Source organism: Carcharhinus amblyrhynchos, chromosome 8 (assembly GCF_965287045.1).
Source record: "Carcharhinus amblyrhynchos chromosome 8, sCarAmb.v2.hapA, whole genome shotgun sequence".
Taxonomy (NCBI): Eukaryota; Metazoa; Chordata; class Chondrichthyes; order Carcharhiniformes; family Carcharhinidae; genus Carcharhinus; species Carcharhinus amblyrhynchos.
The window spans coordinates 29,951,678-29,967,862 of record NC_137331.1 but is presented as its reverse complement, the minus strand read 5'-3'; the positions used below and the strand labels follow the sequence as shown (position 1 = coordinate 29,967,862).

The window sequence follows — 16,185 nt, the reverse complement described above, 5'->3', positions numbered from 1 at the left end:
CAAAAAAAAACTCCCTTGAGAGAGTGCAGAAGGAGGCCATTTGGCCCATTGAGCCTGCACCAACCGCAATCCCACCCTGATTCTATCCCCGTAACCCCTCGTAGTTACCCCTTTTAATCTATCTGTCACAAAGTGGCAATTTAGCATGGCCAATCCCCACCTAATCTGCACATCTTTGGAGTGTGGGGTGAAACCCACGCAGACATGTGGACAATGTGCAAACTCCACATACAAGTGTCACCTGAGGCTGGAATTGAACCCAGGTCCTTGGTTCTGTGCGGCAGTAGCGCTGGCCATTATGAACAGAATTGGAACAATTAGAAATGATAGAGTGCTGTCAACCGAGGGAGCTTCTGTTATCACTGGGACAAAAACATTCTTGTATTAATTCCACAATTACTGACCTGTTTCAAAGCCTCTCCCCTCTGCCAGGTTGGAGCGAACATCTCCTTTTGTGTTGTCTTGAAAATATTTGACCTCTCCCGTCGTTGGATGTCACCCGACAGCCCTCGCACTGACTTAAAGGCTTGTAATTAACAAAGCCACCCTGCTGCTGGAAACAGCATAACCCTTGTGAGCTGATGTGTGCGAACATGTACCTAATTGACAAGCCATTGGCAGAGGCCTAGGAGCTGGCTGCTTGTTGCATTCTTTCCCCATTCCGTGTAAATGACCATTAGGGATCAGTATTTGGCAAATCTGATGAAAGCTAATGTTGTTTCTAAATGATGATTTCAGACTTGCTGGGTACGTGGAGGCTCTTGCATCAAGACTGGGTCTGCCAAGTCCTGATCTGAACCCAAAGCAAGCCGATATGTGGCAAACCCGACTTAGCTCGCAGCTGGTGAGTATTTTTCAGGCTCCCCCCACATCTATTCCCTTCCTCCTTGTTTCCTGATTGTAAATGTCTCAGCGGCCCTACCTTCTACATTTGGAAATATTCCATACGGAGCCGTGCAAATCCTTGTCCACGTGCTTCAGTTCATGAGGGAAAGTCGACAGGTGTTCCTTACACAAAGGAATTTGGGTAAACTGGTTTCTGTGTCTGGCTGATGGATAGACTGTATTGGAATAAATTAGATGTTATAATTGATGCCGATTTTGGAGCAAGTGGGTATATTTTCCAAATTTCACTGTTAACAGTTTATCTCTGTGGGGAGACTCTTCCTGAGGGCGGCACAGTGGTTAGCGCCAGGGACCCAGGTTCAATTCTCAACTTCTTTAATTAGGAGAGGAACACACAGTTATATCATTTGACGTACATGTTCTGATTTAAATTCTCCAATCCAATATTTCTCATATTCCTTTCCTCCAAAGGACAAAGTTTAAGTTTATTTATTCATGTCATAAGTAGGCCTACATTAACACCGCAATGACAATCCCCTACTTGCCACACTTTGGCACCTGTTTGGATACACGGAAGGAGAATTTAGCGTGGTCAGAGCACCTAACCAGCACGTCTTTTGGACTGTGGGAGGAAACCCATGCAGTCACGGGAGAATGTGCAGACTCCGCACAGACCTTGACCCAAGCCGGGAATTGAACCTGGTCCCTGGCGCTGTGAGGCAGCAGTGCTAACCACTGTGCCACCCAGAGCCTTCAGGTTTCTGACACAATTTTTTTTGTCTGAATTCGGAAGTCAGCTGAGAATGATGAATAGGAGGAGGCCATTCAGCCCCTCCAGCCTGTTCTATTATTCAGTTAGATTTTGGCTGATTTTCCTGTGTTGTTAAACTCCGACTCTGTATTTTAACTCTGCGTTTACCCATCTTAGTTCAGTAACGATATTGCCCCTCAGCATTTTGAGGGAAAGAGAGAGAATTCCAGACTTCTGTTATCTCTTTAAGAAGCAGTGCTACCGGGCGTCACTCCTGACTATCCAAGATCTTATATTAAGGTTATGCTCCCTTGATTTGGACTTCTGCCAGGGGAAATATTTCTGATTTATTTCAGCAAATCTATAATAAACTTTTCAATTAGATTACCCTTCATACCTTCAGTACAAGGGGATATGAACTTACCCTGCAAATTATCCTCACAACTTAACTCTTTTTTTTTACCTCCTGGATCTGTACTGTACCCGAGCAATGTCCCAAACTGAACTGGGGTCAGGCAGGGGGAGACGGAGTGGTCATGACGAGTCAGCGAGAGGTTTTGGAGCTGGTTGTTGGGCGATGGGGGCTTGGGGGTGCCAGCGGGAAGTTGTTGAGGGGGGCGGGGGGAGATTGCGATCAGTGTGGGTGATTGGGATTCAGTTGTGTCCAGGAGTTCCTTCCAGACAGGAATGATCTGTAGTGGTGAAGTTCAGGTCCTTTGTTAGATATGCCATACTCAGCAGCTGGTGTCTGGTGGTGCAGGAATTGGGATTGCTGTTTGCAATGTGGATGGAAAGAGGCAGGAGACTGCTGGCTGGTGAGACAGTGACCACGAAGGAGCAGCGATTATAGAGTCCCTCTACTTGCTGCATCTGGACAATGGGCAGGATTCTCCGATAACGTCTTGTGGCCACTGCCAGCAAGAATGGAGAATTTGGCCAAAACTCCATTCACTGCAGCGGTGTTGGAGAACCCCAGCCACGGACAAGGTCTAAGGTTTTCGGTGTTTATTTGTTGGAAAGCCGGACGTAACGAGAACAGGGTCCTGCTTAGTCACATCATCAAATATCCTGGCCAAACTGGATTGGCCTGATTTATTATTGTCACACGTATTAACATGGTGAAAAGTATTGTTTCTTACACACTGTACAGACAAAGCATAGCGTGTGTAGTGAAAGAATGGGGAGAGTGCAGAATGTAGTGTTATGGTCATAGCTAGGGTGTAGAGAAAGATCAGCTTAATGTGAGGTAGGCCCATTCAAAAGTCTGATGGCAGCAGGGAAGAAGCTGTTCTCAGTTGGTACTTGACCTCAGAATTTTGTATCTTTCTTTCCCGACAGAAGAATATAGAAGAGAGAATGCCCGGGGTGCATTGGGTCCTTGATTATGCTGGCTGCTTTTCTGAAGCAGCAGCAAGTGTAGATTGAGTCAATGGATGGGAGGCTGGTTTGTGTAATGGACTGGGCTTCGTTCATGACCTTTTATAATTTTTTGCGGTTTTGGGCAGAGCAGGAGCCATACCAAGCTGTGATACAACCAGAAAGAATGCTTTCTATGGTGCATCTGTAAAAGTTGGTGAGAGTTGTAGTAGACTTGGCTGTCCCAATACAATTCCCAGTGAACATTTAGAAAAATGCAGTTTTTGTTACAAAGACATTTGCCTACCAACTAAAACACCAAAAATAAATCTTGGCAGCAATTATAATTAGTCTAAAGCATCTTTTATTAAATGCTGATTTATATCATAAGGACTGCTTTTTTAAGTTTGTGTATGGGATGAGTCAGTTGGTTGGGTCAGCATTTATTACCCATTCCCAAGTGCAATTGTTGTGGACTGGAACCACGTGTCAGCCAGACCAGATAAAGACGACAGATTTCCTTTCCTAAAGGACATGAATGAATCAGATGAGTTTTTTTACGACAATCGGCAGAGGTTTTGTGGTCACTGCTCGACTTTTAATTCCAGATTTTTGTTGAATTTGAATTTCACCATCTGCTGTGGTGGGATTCGAGATCATTACCCTGGGTCTCTGGTTCACTAGTCCAGTGACAGTACCACTACGCCAGTGCCTTCCCCTGCACCTCGTGTCCTTTTCCAGTACCTCCTGCACAAATAGCACAGTTTTCATTAAACCATATGGTAACTTTGGTTTTAATGGTACAGAAGTATTGAAATTCAGATCACAACTGGAGTGTTCTTCATTCAGTTCCAAGAATGTGTTGGCAGAATATTGAGATTTAATTGACACAATTTCTATATATTTGTGACTGGCTGACACTGAGCTGTTTCTAAATGTATTTAGATTAAAACCTTCAGAGTATCTGTTCATTTCATTGTTTAAAAGACCATGAAGATCAGTTATGATTCTTTCAATGTTTGATTTCCTGACTCCACATCACACTGTTCCACTTTTCATTTGTTTCATATTTTCATGACGAAAATACTGTCTAAATATTTATTATCCTGGAGAAGGTTCAGTATCTGTCCGAGGCGTTTCTTTTCTGACTTGCTAGTTAACTACATCATGTATGTCTTGTACATTTTTCCCAACACAGTTCATTTATTATAGTCTTAAAAAAAACTGAGCCTTTCTGAAGGACTGCCTTGACAGCAGTGCCTGAAGATTTATAAATTCAGGGATTTGAGGTAAGATAATAAGTCATTTTGTTGTCGGTGTAGGCTTGATGGACCGAGTGGCCTCCTTCTGTGCTGTTGGGATTCTGTTCTATGATTCGATGATTTTTGGTCAGCTCCTCTTTTGGGGGAGAGGCCAAGGGAACAGATCCATTTTACCAGCCCGCATGCAAGTGTCCACGTGTTTTTTGTCAACTTGGGCATCAGAGTTTTATTAAATGTAGATTTATAGGAAACTGTGAGGAGTTGAAGGTGATGCAAATTGTCGCTCTAGTCGCTATACGTGTTTAAAAAAAATGATGGTCTTGGAAAGTACCAATGGCCCATCCGTCTGCTCCTGATTGTTGGAACAACCTGTGCTTTAATACAAAACACTCTTCACTCCCCCACAACCATTAATCTCCTGGGAGAGCTGAAGCCCGGAGATGGCAGTGGGGAAAACAATAATTGGAAAATAGACATAGACCAACATCGGACCACTGCACAGATTCTCCCCGTGCCTTGTGTGGGTTTCTTCTGGGTGCTCTGGTTTTCTCCCACACTTAAGATGTGCAGGCTGGGTGGATTGCCCATGTTAAATTGCCCCTTTAGTGTTCCAAGATATGTACATTAGATCAATTAGTCATGATAAGATGTGCAGGATTATGGGGTAGTGGGCGGGGGGAGGTGCTCATTCAGAGAGTCAGTGCAGACTTGATGGATCGAATGGCCTCTCTCTGCACTCTGTGGATTCTATGATGTTATCACGCAATCACAAATTAGTGTGGGAGACCAGCCTGATTTAATATTTGCATTACAAGGTATCTCCTACCTCCGCAAGCCAAACCTTCGCCTGAAATGTGTCCAGTTCTCCCGAACCAGTGTTCATCACACAATCTAGCAATGCATTTTAGAAGTTCATTGCTCTCTGAGGGGGCAAATACACGGGGTTATGGGAGTAGGGCTTCAGTGGGATTGTAGTTGGTACAGACTTCATGAGACCAAATGGCTGCCTTCTGCACTGTAAGAAGTCTATGATTCTATGATCTTTTGGACTCTGAGAGGAAACCGGAGCACCTGGAGGAAACCCACACTGACTGAGCGGAGTTCGCACATTCTCTTCATGTCGGTCACCCAAGGCAGGAATCAAACCCGGGTTCCTGGTGCTGTGAGGCAGCAGTGCTAGCCACTGATGAGAAGAGGATAAATTTTTTCTTTGAGGGTCGGGAGTCTTTGGAACTCTTCAGAAGGCGGAGGAAGTAGATCCTTTCAACATTTATAAGGCAGGACCAGATAGATTCTTGACTTACAAGGTGTGGTGAAAGGTAATCAGGGTTATGCAGGAATGGGGGGGTTGAGGTTACAATCAGATCAGCCATGATCTTATGGAATAGTAGAACAGGGCCGAATGGCCTACTCCCAAATTGTATGTTTCAATATCCATAAACTTAATTTTAAAAAATTGGTAACTCGAGTTCTTACAAAAAAAAGTACATGGACAGAACACACAATTGGTAATGGAAGGGCCACCTCCATGTTGCAATCTTTTATTTGAATGATTCAGGTGACTGTATGATTGAATCTATTCATAGGGTTTAAGTGACAGCCTCACTGAGATCAGTGAAGCTCAAGAATTTTATTCATCCTGACAGGGAACAGGATCATTTTTGTGATGTTAGGGTTCCAATTTTTAATCATAGTTTTGTATTTTTTTTGTTGAGCCCTTCACTTCCAGTGAGCTTGTGTTTGTGAATTGCGATGCTTTTTATAGTCAAGAATTTCAGTGGTTATTCCTTCAGTTTATTAAGAAAAGAATCTGGTTTCCAGGAGATTTCTTTATTCGGCCTTTATCTTGTCATGCTGAAGTTTTATATGTATCAGGATTAAATTTGTGGCTTACATAACTAAAATTTGTTCCTTTTATAAGTGCGGCAAATTGATCAGGTCACTCCTTCGTATAGAGTGGTCTAGGCCCTAAACTCTGGAATTCTCTTCCTTAATCTCTCTGCCTCACTACACTTCTCTCTCATAACCTACCCCTTGGCACCATAGAATCCCTACAGTGCAGAGGAGGCCATTCAGCCCATCGTGCCTACACTGACCATAATCCCACCCAGACACTATCCCCACAACCCCATGCATTTACCCTGCCAATCCCCCAACACTAAGGAGCCATTTAACATGGCCAATCCACCTAACCTGCACACCTCTCATCCAAATATCTCTGTACGAGAGAGAATAGAGTTGATGCTTTGAGTCAGGATGACCCTTCGTCAGAGCTGACCCATCCAGACTCAAAATGTTGGTTCTATTCTCTCTCCTCGGATGCTGTCAGACCTGCTGGGATTTTCCAGCATTTTCTGTTCTTTTGTTTCAGATTTCAGTATCCGCGGTATGTTGCCATTATCTCTGTACAAGGTTCGGTGTACAGTTTTTGTCCATATTCACATCTATGTTAAGTGCCTTGCATTAACGACACGGTCTAAATGAATGTTAAGTTGTCATCATGCCCGACCAGTACTCATCTCATTCTTCTCCAAGCACCTTGTGGTTGCCTGTTTTAGACAAGATTGTTTTCTATTCAATGCACTTGCTCTGTGGAAATTCAATTTGGGATTGACTGAACTCGCACACAGGAGATTTTCCCCCGTTAAATGCCATGAAATGACAGTGTCTCTTCTCCCAGTGTCATCAGTGTCTTATTCAAACCAAGCTTCCGAGGTTATAGATGATTGATTGTGTTACACGGTCACCTTTAACTACTAACAGCTGACAAATCACCCTAACTTTTAAAAGGACTTTAACAAGTGCTAAAGCAAAATGCCACTGTGTCACTTAAATGTATAAATTACTCGCTTTAAAAACTCTGATCTTTGAATATTTGGCCAAAATGAATTTTATTTGAATATTTTGATTTCTTTTCCATGTACTGCTTTTGATGTTATCGGGGATGGCACAGGAGGTGAGGAGGGGAACAGCAGGAAGTCTTGTGAAGTTATTGGAGGAATTCATGTAGATTTGTTATAACAGGGATTAGGGGCTGCGGACCGTTCAGGCATGACTGGCTCCAAGCACCCAGCAGAAACAAACTCTTCTGGAAGCACAGAATAGCCATGGGAGAGATAGCCCCAAGTGGGCCGATCTCTCTCTCTCCCCTCCCCCTCCCTGTTCATCCATTTTACAAGCTGTCTGCTGTTCTCTACCTGTGTGATGCAAGTAGAAATTTTTAAAACATCAATCTAACGGCTGCAGGCTCCAAGGGGGAGAAAAGATTCATCGGCTGCCAGCATCCTTAGATCACCTCAGCGCCAAATCCTGAGAGGCCACAGGAGCCAGTCTAGAGCCATCCAAGCACTCAATAACCAGACTTTTTTTTTTGCTGCAAAAGGACATTTAATCAAAGTTTTTCATCTTTCACTCATCAAGACAATCTCAAGAGTACCAATGTCAGGGGAAACAGTGGGGCGGATTTTCCTATTCCACCCGCCACCAGAATTTTAGAGGTGAGGGGTGGACCGTGGAAAGGTCCATTGACCTCTGGTGGGATTTTCTGGTTTCCACCCATAAGTGTTGTTCTGTGCCTTAAAATATGTAGCTTCCAATACTCGCAAAGTGTCACACTGCGATTCTGACTGACAATCTTAAATCGGTTGTTAGTGTAATTTTTAGCGCACTTGAGGATTATTTAGCATTATTATTGAGGATTATTTGAGAAATGTTATCAATTGCAGGAGCACATCTAATATTGGACACTTTTATAATTTGCAAGCATGGGCAGGTTGGTACAGTCTGGACTTTGCTCATTGCATACAGCAGCTGGGTCATGCTGTTTGATACAATCCATCAGTCTTTGGGACATATGGACCGCATACCTAGCATCTCACTGGCAATGAAATTCATATACTACGTTCCTCAAATTATAAATATATGGTATAGAGGGCCTCTTGAAGACAAAACATGTACGCACATTCTAACTGTTTCAGTTAAACAAAGTGATAACCATTCACTGGTTCATTTCACAGGGTAATGCCTGACTAATCAGTGTCAAGCTGCCTGCTTTATATTTCAAACAATGCTTGGCAGTTAACTCAGTCACCATCAACTGGTGCATTCTCCATGGCAGTGCCTCCATTGAGTCCACTTGCCAACCAATCAACACTCTCATCTCATGATGTACGACTATTTGTAGACTTGTATACACTAAACATTTATCAGGCTCTAAAAGCCTGTTTAGTCTGCCCTCCCATTCTCTAGCTCATTGGTGTGTTTGAAAGTGAGTGTTTTTATTATTTAATGAGGGTTAAAGCAATAAATGTAATCGTCTGTCTCAGAAAAAATTAAGCAAACCTGTCCGTGCATCTCTGTAGTCGCAAGGTAACAGTTAAAAGCTCAGCAAATTGGGAAGCCTATCCTTTCTTTAAAAAAAAGACCTGTTGCAGTCAAACAAGGAGTGGGAGGAGAGAGGAGCCATTCTCTCTCTCTTTGTAGCTGATTATAACAACTGTCTGAGGCTGGACCAGATTGTTAGCAACATTTTACCACGCTAAGGACACTGTAGAAATAAGAGTTGTTGACCTGGGTCAAAGGCACATAAATGGAGTTGAGGTACAGAACAGTTAAGATCGAATAGAATGGCAGAAAAATCTCAAAAGACTAAATGGCCTCCTCCTCCTCCTCCTGAGAGTGGAGAAACCAGGGTGACACAGTGGTTAACACTGCTGCCTCACAGTGCCAGTGACCTGGGTTTGATTGGGTTACTGTCTGTGTGGAGTTTGCACATTCTTCCCATGTCTGCCTGGGTTTCCTCCGGGTGCTCCGGTTTTCTCCCACCGTCCAAAAGACGTGCCGGTCAGGTGCACTGACCATTCTAAATTCTCCCTCAGTGTTACCTGAACAGGCACCAGAATGTGGCGGAGTGTAACTTCGTTGCAGTGATAATGTAAACTAACTTGTGACACTAATAAATAAACTTTAAAAACTTCGAACTACCTGGATACTGAATGTTCCAATTGATGTTGAAGTAAGGTCTAATTTGTGCTTAGGACCTCGATACAATGAGATTTCATCAGAGTCGGTGACTGGCTGCTGAGATTTAACTGCAAACTGTGTTGCAAACTGAGAATTGTAATTGGGATCAGGACTGGGTAATGTGAGGTCTAACTGGTGGCACTGGATAATGTCGATTTATGATTGTAGAGAGCGTCTGGGCCATGTGGAGTGTAACTGAGGTCAGCGTCTGGGTCCTGTGAACGAATGGGTACTGTCATGTTGAACTGGAGGCAGATGCTAGGTATGGACTTTTATAAGTGGGATTAACAAGTGAGTACCGTGAGCCTAGTGAACGTTTTAACATTTACGGGAGGCGATAGGCTAGTGGTATTACCGCTAGGCTATTAATCCAGAAACTCAGCTAATGTTCTGGAGACCCGGGTTTGAATCCCACCACGGCAAATACATATATATATATAACATTTGGAATTAAGGATCAACTGATGACCATGAAACTGTTGTCGATTGTGGGGGGAAAATGACCCATCTAGTTCAATAATGTTCTTTAGGGAAGGAAATCTGCCATCCTTCCCTGGTCTGGCCTACATGTGACTCCAGAGCCCCACACGTGTGGTTGACTCTCAACTGCTCACCAAGGGCAACTAGAGATGGGCAATAAATGGTGGCCTGCCAGCAACACCCATCCCCCACGAATGAATTAAAACAAAACTGGGGTGAGACAGGATACTGAGGCATAACTGGATTTGGATGCTGATGTTTAATTGGAGTCAGTGGCTATTGGCAAGTTAACCTGCAGTGAATTTCTTACGACTGATTTAAAAAGATCCCACAGTCACTTTGAAAGAACCAAGTCCTTTGTTTAAATTTGGGGATTAAATCCCTTTATGTGAAGATCTGTTTTTTGAAATGTGAATTGCTCCATTCCTCAATGGACAATCTAACCATTCTTTAAAAACAAAACCTGCTGATTTTCATTTCTGGTTTTTACTAGGGCAAGGTTATAGGTGTGACCATTGGTTGCATCTTAGGAATGTTTCCACTAATGTTCTTCAAAAGCGAGGAAGAAGAAAAGCTGGAAGAAAGCAAGAACTAACTTGCTGCCGGTGAACTGTATACCCGAGCATTGAAGCTGACGTTTGTGTTGAGAGAAATAACTGCAGTCTCTCAATGGGCAGAAGTGCAATCGCATCCGCGATGTGGCAAAATATTGACATTAAGAAATCAATACTTGCAAATGTATTTTTCATGAACTCGGTACGGTGAAACTTATCTACTGACCTCTTTTTCCAAGCTTGGGAAGAAAGGAACAAATACATGCACACTCCAAAAAATGGCTAAGTTGTCTTTAGAATTAGTTTCACTGCATGTCAAGACTGCCTCGTTTTCCTTGACCCATGGAAGTATGTTTGAAAATAAATTAAGTTCAAGTTGTGAATGCTGATTTTTTAAATCTAAGTATATAACTGCAGAACCAAATAATGATACTAAATTATGGAAAATCTAACAATTGAGTTGAAGGATTATTTACGTTTTGTGTTGAAGCTGCCTCTAATTCACTTTATGTAATCTTATGATTTGGTATTAAACCAATGTGTGTCGTTTTTTTTAAGTGCAACTAAACTATTGTATAAAGGCTATATGTGTTTCCTCAATGGTTATTACCATTCATTTTCCTTTTGTCTTACACATTTGATCTTTATATTTGAAGCACAGCACACTCAAAAACATTGCAGCCAGTGCTAGGCTTACGAGCATTGTGCTGTTAAGGTAAAAGTCTTACTAACTGAAGGCACTTAGAATAAACACTCTAGTCTCAAATCTTTGGACGTACTTGGTGCTAATTGTAAGAACTGAATTGTATTTATTCTGGGATTAAACAGTATATGAAATATTTTGTTAGAACCTAATATCTTTTATCTTTGTTTAAATGTTCCACCCTTTAACAGCCAGGTTTTAATGCTTGCAAGTTGAGATTGCTGAACCTTTGTTTTCCATAGCAACTTGAGATTTCATTAAGGTTACTGCAGCAACCAAGAAATAAATATAGACATCTTTGTGAAAGATGCAATTTCAACGAAGCTTCAATGTGATCCCTATGTGTTGGTACTTTTACTGGTGCAGGGAGCTGAGCTAAATCATTTTCCTCAAGCTTCTGATAGTTCAGTGAGTGAAGATGATTTCATTATTGAAGTGCAACAAACTGACTCTTTGAACAGTTGGTAATGTAGATTCGCTTGCAGTGATTTCACACGATACCTGAAATAGTAACCAAAGCGAAAAACCTGAAATTAGAATCGAATAGGAGCTCCACAAAGCAGGAGGAGGCCGTTCGGCCCATTGAGTCTGCACCGATGACAATTTCCCCCTCCCCTGGCCCTATCTGTGTAACTCTGTGTATTTGCCCTGCTAATTCCCCTGATACTAAGGAGCAAGTCACCTTGGCCAGCAAATGCTGGAAAGCGTGGAGGAGGCCAAGCAGCATCAGTGGAGAAAGAAACCGACTTAATAGGTGATTCTCCATCAGCACAAAATAATATGCCCAAAAAAACAATAACAGGTTTGGGCTATTTGTCATAAGATTGCTATAAGCCAGAGTGCACATATGGTGCAAGTTGCTCTTTGTACCTAAATTTACCCATAAGGGCTAAATTCCATTTGCTGCAGAACATTCTCAAGTTCAATGCAGTATCAGGAGAATTGATGATAAAAGGTGGTTAACAGTAGTTTCAAGTCCCATTTACACAAAGCTTGTCAGTGAACAATCTGGTGCTTAATGGCTCTGAAATGATCACCTCCGAGTATTAGATGACACTAATTTATGATCATGTACAACAGATTAAATAAATCATGTAACATCACCCAATCGATTCATTTTAGTAGAATGTTGGTGCAATTGGCCAACTTTGCTGTTTGTTCAGGAGATTCCTTTTGTGGGTGGCCCAGTGGTTAGCACTGCTGCTTTACAGCACCAGGGACCCGGGTTCGATTCCAGCCTCGGGTGACGGTGCGGAGTTTACACATTCTCTTCGTGCAGGTTTCCTCCAGGTGCTTCGATTTCCTTCCACAGTCCAAAGGTGTGCGGGTTAGGTGGATTGACCAGGCTAAATTGCCCCTTTATCATTAGGGGATTAAAAAGGTGAATACATGAAATTATAAAGATAGGGCCTGGTTGGGATTGTTGTGTGCGCAGGCCTGATGGGCTGAATGGCTGTAGGGATTCTACGAAGATCAAAATAGTGGTCTGGATATCAACCACAAAGCCTGTGAGAAATGGGAAACACAATCGTTTTGTGATTTCAATTCCCAGACTAGAAAATTGATCTGCATAATAGTTTAGTTAGAATGAAGTACAGCTTCACATTGTATTGGATTTTTTGGAATTCAGTAACCAGTCCTTTGTATTTCAAAACTCATTTTCATCTGACAAAGGCTGAAGCCTTCAATACTAAATTAGTGCATGTAAATGAGAGATCGTTTAGAAAAAAATAAATTTTTGCTAGATGATTGGATAGCAGAGACCCCCATACAGTGGAGAGTCTGTAGTTGATGAGATTTGTTATATCCAAAACACCTAAAATGTAGATTTAATAAAATGAAATAGTCAAGTATCGATAACCTAAAGATTATTCCAATAGTGTTGTTAACGACTACAGGTTTTTTTCACCGTTAGCCCTTTTAGAAGCACAAGACTCTCTACCTTGATGCATGTTACTAATGAAATTGGATCATCTGTTCAGATCTTAATGCAAGGGGACCAATAATAAGAATGAAGTCTTTAAGCTGAAGTTACCTGTGTGGTGTTTTATTGTTGATGCAAGTGAAATTAAATCCAAGTCTCTTCTGAGATTTGGCAATAGTTTGACTGATGGAAGGGCTTTTAAGCTGCCCATTAATGGCAGAAATCTAGTTAGAAATATTAAATATAGAAGTGTTACATTTCCCAGAAACTAACGTCCTTCGATTACCTGTTTAAAATCAAGCTTATATAACCTGACAGTTTTTGGTTGCTCTTGGGAGCTTTGTGTCTTGCCATCGACCGAAGGGAATAGCAGAGAAAAGGCTGTTTAATATAATTTGAAGATGAGATTGCCGTGTTCCACGTGACACGTAGCAGCAACTGCCCAGGTCATTCTGGGACTGTCTTGGAAGTTGAGATTTTCTTGCATGGTTGAATTTTCACACATGGCGGCACAGTGATTAGCACTACTGCCTCACAACGCCAGGGACCCAGGTTCGATTCTCAGCTTGGGTCATTGTCTGTGCTTGGCCTGTACGCTCTCCCTGTGTTTGTGTGGGTTTCCTTCAGGTGGTCTAGTTTCCTCCCAGAGGCTGAAAAAAGTGCTGGTTGTATGTATTAGCCATGCTAATTTCTCCCTCGGTGTACCCGAACAGGCGCCAGAGTGTGGCGACTAGGGGATTTTCACAGTAACTTCATTGCGATGTTAATGTAAACCTACTTGTGACACGAATGAACTAAAACTGGACAGAACATTACTTTTGGCTAGGAAGGGCACTGAAATATACACTTCCCTTCAACAAGCTGACATATAACCTGGGAGGAAAAATGAAATATAAGAATTAAATCTTTGGAGGGATGGGGGGGGAATAAGAATCACATTTTGAATAGATTGGGCAGTCGAATGCAGATCAGTAAAGGTTCACCCTAGAACTTCTAACCTAAGGTTTTCAGGTTTTTAATTGCCATCTTCAGTACTGCAGCAATCAGCTTGTCCTGGTTTTGAGTTAACTTTGTGTTTGTTCATGCAAGTGTTTTTGTGTTCTATGAATAATAGAATAGTACAATGCATGTGGTTTGCAATTTAATATTTGTTAAATTTGGAAATTTTGTGATGTTTAAATAAATGTGAGGAAACTTTCATTTAAGAAATACTTGTTACTTTGGACTTTTATTTACTGCAAACCCATATATGCAACCTGTAATACAACAATATAATATACATAGCTTCCCACGACTCCATAAAAATTCAATGTTTTTAAATCTCTCACCTCGCTCACTTTCCAGAATAAATATTTTGATTCTATCAACTCTGCCAAAACTTGGCATCATCTTGAAAACATTCTTTACCTAATTGTCACAGATTTCAAGGAGAGCAGTCATAATTTTTTCCTCATCGATGAAGTTTTTAATCCCTGGTAACATCCTGATAAATAAATAAAGCCTTTGGAAGGCATTCACGCCTTTCCTGAACTGTGGTGCCCAGATTGTTCACAGCACTCCAGTGATTTATAAAATACTCCTGGGCTTATAGATAAAAAGGAAAACCAAAGTAACCCATATGCTTCCTAAACAATGTTATCAACTTGCCATGCCAGCTTAAGAGATTTGTATATATGTAGAACAGGTCTCTCTCTTTATCCACATTTTCAGATTAAAAGCATACTGCCTTCCCATCACCACTTTGCAGTTCCCCCTCAAAGAACTTTATCGATCTGGCTACAGTCTATTTCATTATCCTGCTTATGTCATTGTGAGGTCTACAACTATACTCTCCACCATCTATTGTCACGTTTTATCTAATCTGTTAAGGTAATAATGCTCTTCGTACACCCAAGTTCTCATTGTTTATAAAAACTGAGAAGAAAAATTGATCCAAAACTGACCCTCAAGAATACCACTGCAAACCAGCTCTGAGACAGAAAAGCATCTATCCACAATCACTGTCTGCAATGTCACTGATTCAATTCCAAATCCACATTGCCACTTTCCTTTAGTACCATGGTCTTCAATCTTCCTAACCAGGCATGAAGTGTACTTGCCTTTATTAGCTAAGGCATAGAGTTGAAAAGCAGAGTGGTTACACTGGAAATGGATGAAATGTTGGTTTGGCCACATCTAGAGTAGTGAGATGTGACAGCATTGGAAAAGGTGCAGAGGAGATTTACCAGGATGTTGCCAAGGCTGGAGAGTATTCATTGCAGAGAGAGATTGGATAGATTGTGGTTTTCCTTGGAGCAGAGGTGACTGAGGGGATATTTGATTGGGATGTATAAAATTATGAGGGGCTAGTTAAAGTGGACAGGTAGAAGTTTTTCCCCTTGGTGGAGGGATCATAGATCAGGGGCATAGATATATGATGAGAGACGGGGGATTTAGAAGGGGTGTGAGCAAACACTTTTTCACCCAGAAGGTGGTGGGCGTCTGGAACTCTGCCTGAAAATGAAGGCAGAGACCCTCATAACATTTAAGAAGTATTTAGATGTGCACTTGCGATGCCAAGGCATACAAGGCTATGAGCCAAATGTTGGATAATGGAATTAGAATAGGTGGCTGTTATTGGTTGGCGCAGAAGCGATGGGCTGAAGGACCTTTTCTATGCTGTAGACCTCTGTGATTATGTCTGACACTTCGTAGAATGCCTTCTGAAAGCCTGCATACAACATCTAATGCATTACCTTGATCAACCTGCACTGTACCTCATCAAAGAAAAGCATGAAGTGCAGATAGTAACGACAAATGTACTCTATACCTACATTCAATGCTAAAATTATTTATCAATTACTTTAGGTTAGACCTAGGCTCAATTAAGCTTGAGCATGTGCAAATTCAGATTAATTATCCATCCTTTCAGGTTGGGATTTTTGTTTATCCTCAGGCTACTCTCCGAATTCTTAATTGGTTCACCCAATCACATACCACAAAATGCATTGTTTCCAAATCACAGCCATTTATGGGTGGCACGGTAGCATAGTGGTTAGCACTGCTGTCTTACAGCACTAGGGACCTGGGTTCAATTCCCAGCTTGGGTCACTGTTTTTGGTAGTCTGCATATTCTCTCTGTATCTGCATGGGTTTCCTTCCATAGTCTGAAAGACATGCTGGTTAGGTGCATTGACTATGCCAAATTCTCCCTTGGTGTACCTGACCAGGTGCCACAGTTTGGCGACCAGGGGATTTTCATAGTAACTTCATTGCAGTGTTAATGTAAGGCTATTTGTGATGCTAAT

At 41.9% G+C, this 16,185-nt stretch overlaps 1 protein-coding gene across 1 annotated transcript in view; it reads left to right on the top strand.

Annotated features, from left to right (window-relative positions):
• tmem65 (transmembrane protein 65) overlaps window positions 1-14,107 on the top strand; it is a 57,085-nt gene extending 42,978 nt beyond the window's left edge. The window contains exons 6-7 of the mRNA XM_080193830.1: window positions 739-844; window positions 10,211-14,107. Of these exons, the coding sequence (XP_080049956.1) occupies window positions 739-844; window positions 10,211-10,312 (208 nt within the window). The 3' untranslated portion in view covers window positions 10,313-14,107. The remainder of the gene's footprint in view (window positions 1-738; window positions 845-10,210) is intronic.
• Window positions 14,108-16,185: the final 2,078 nt, after the last annotated feature.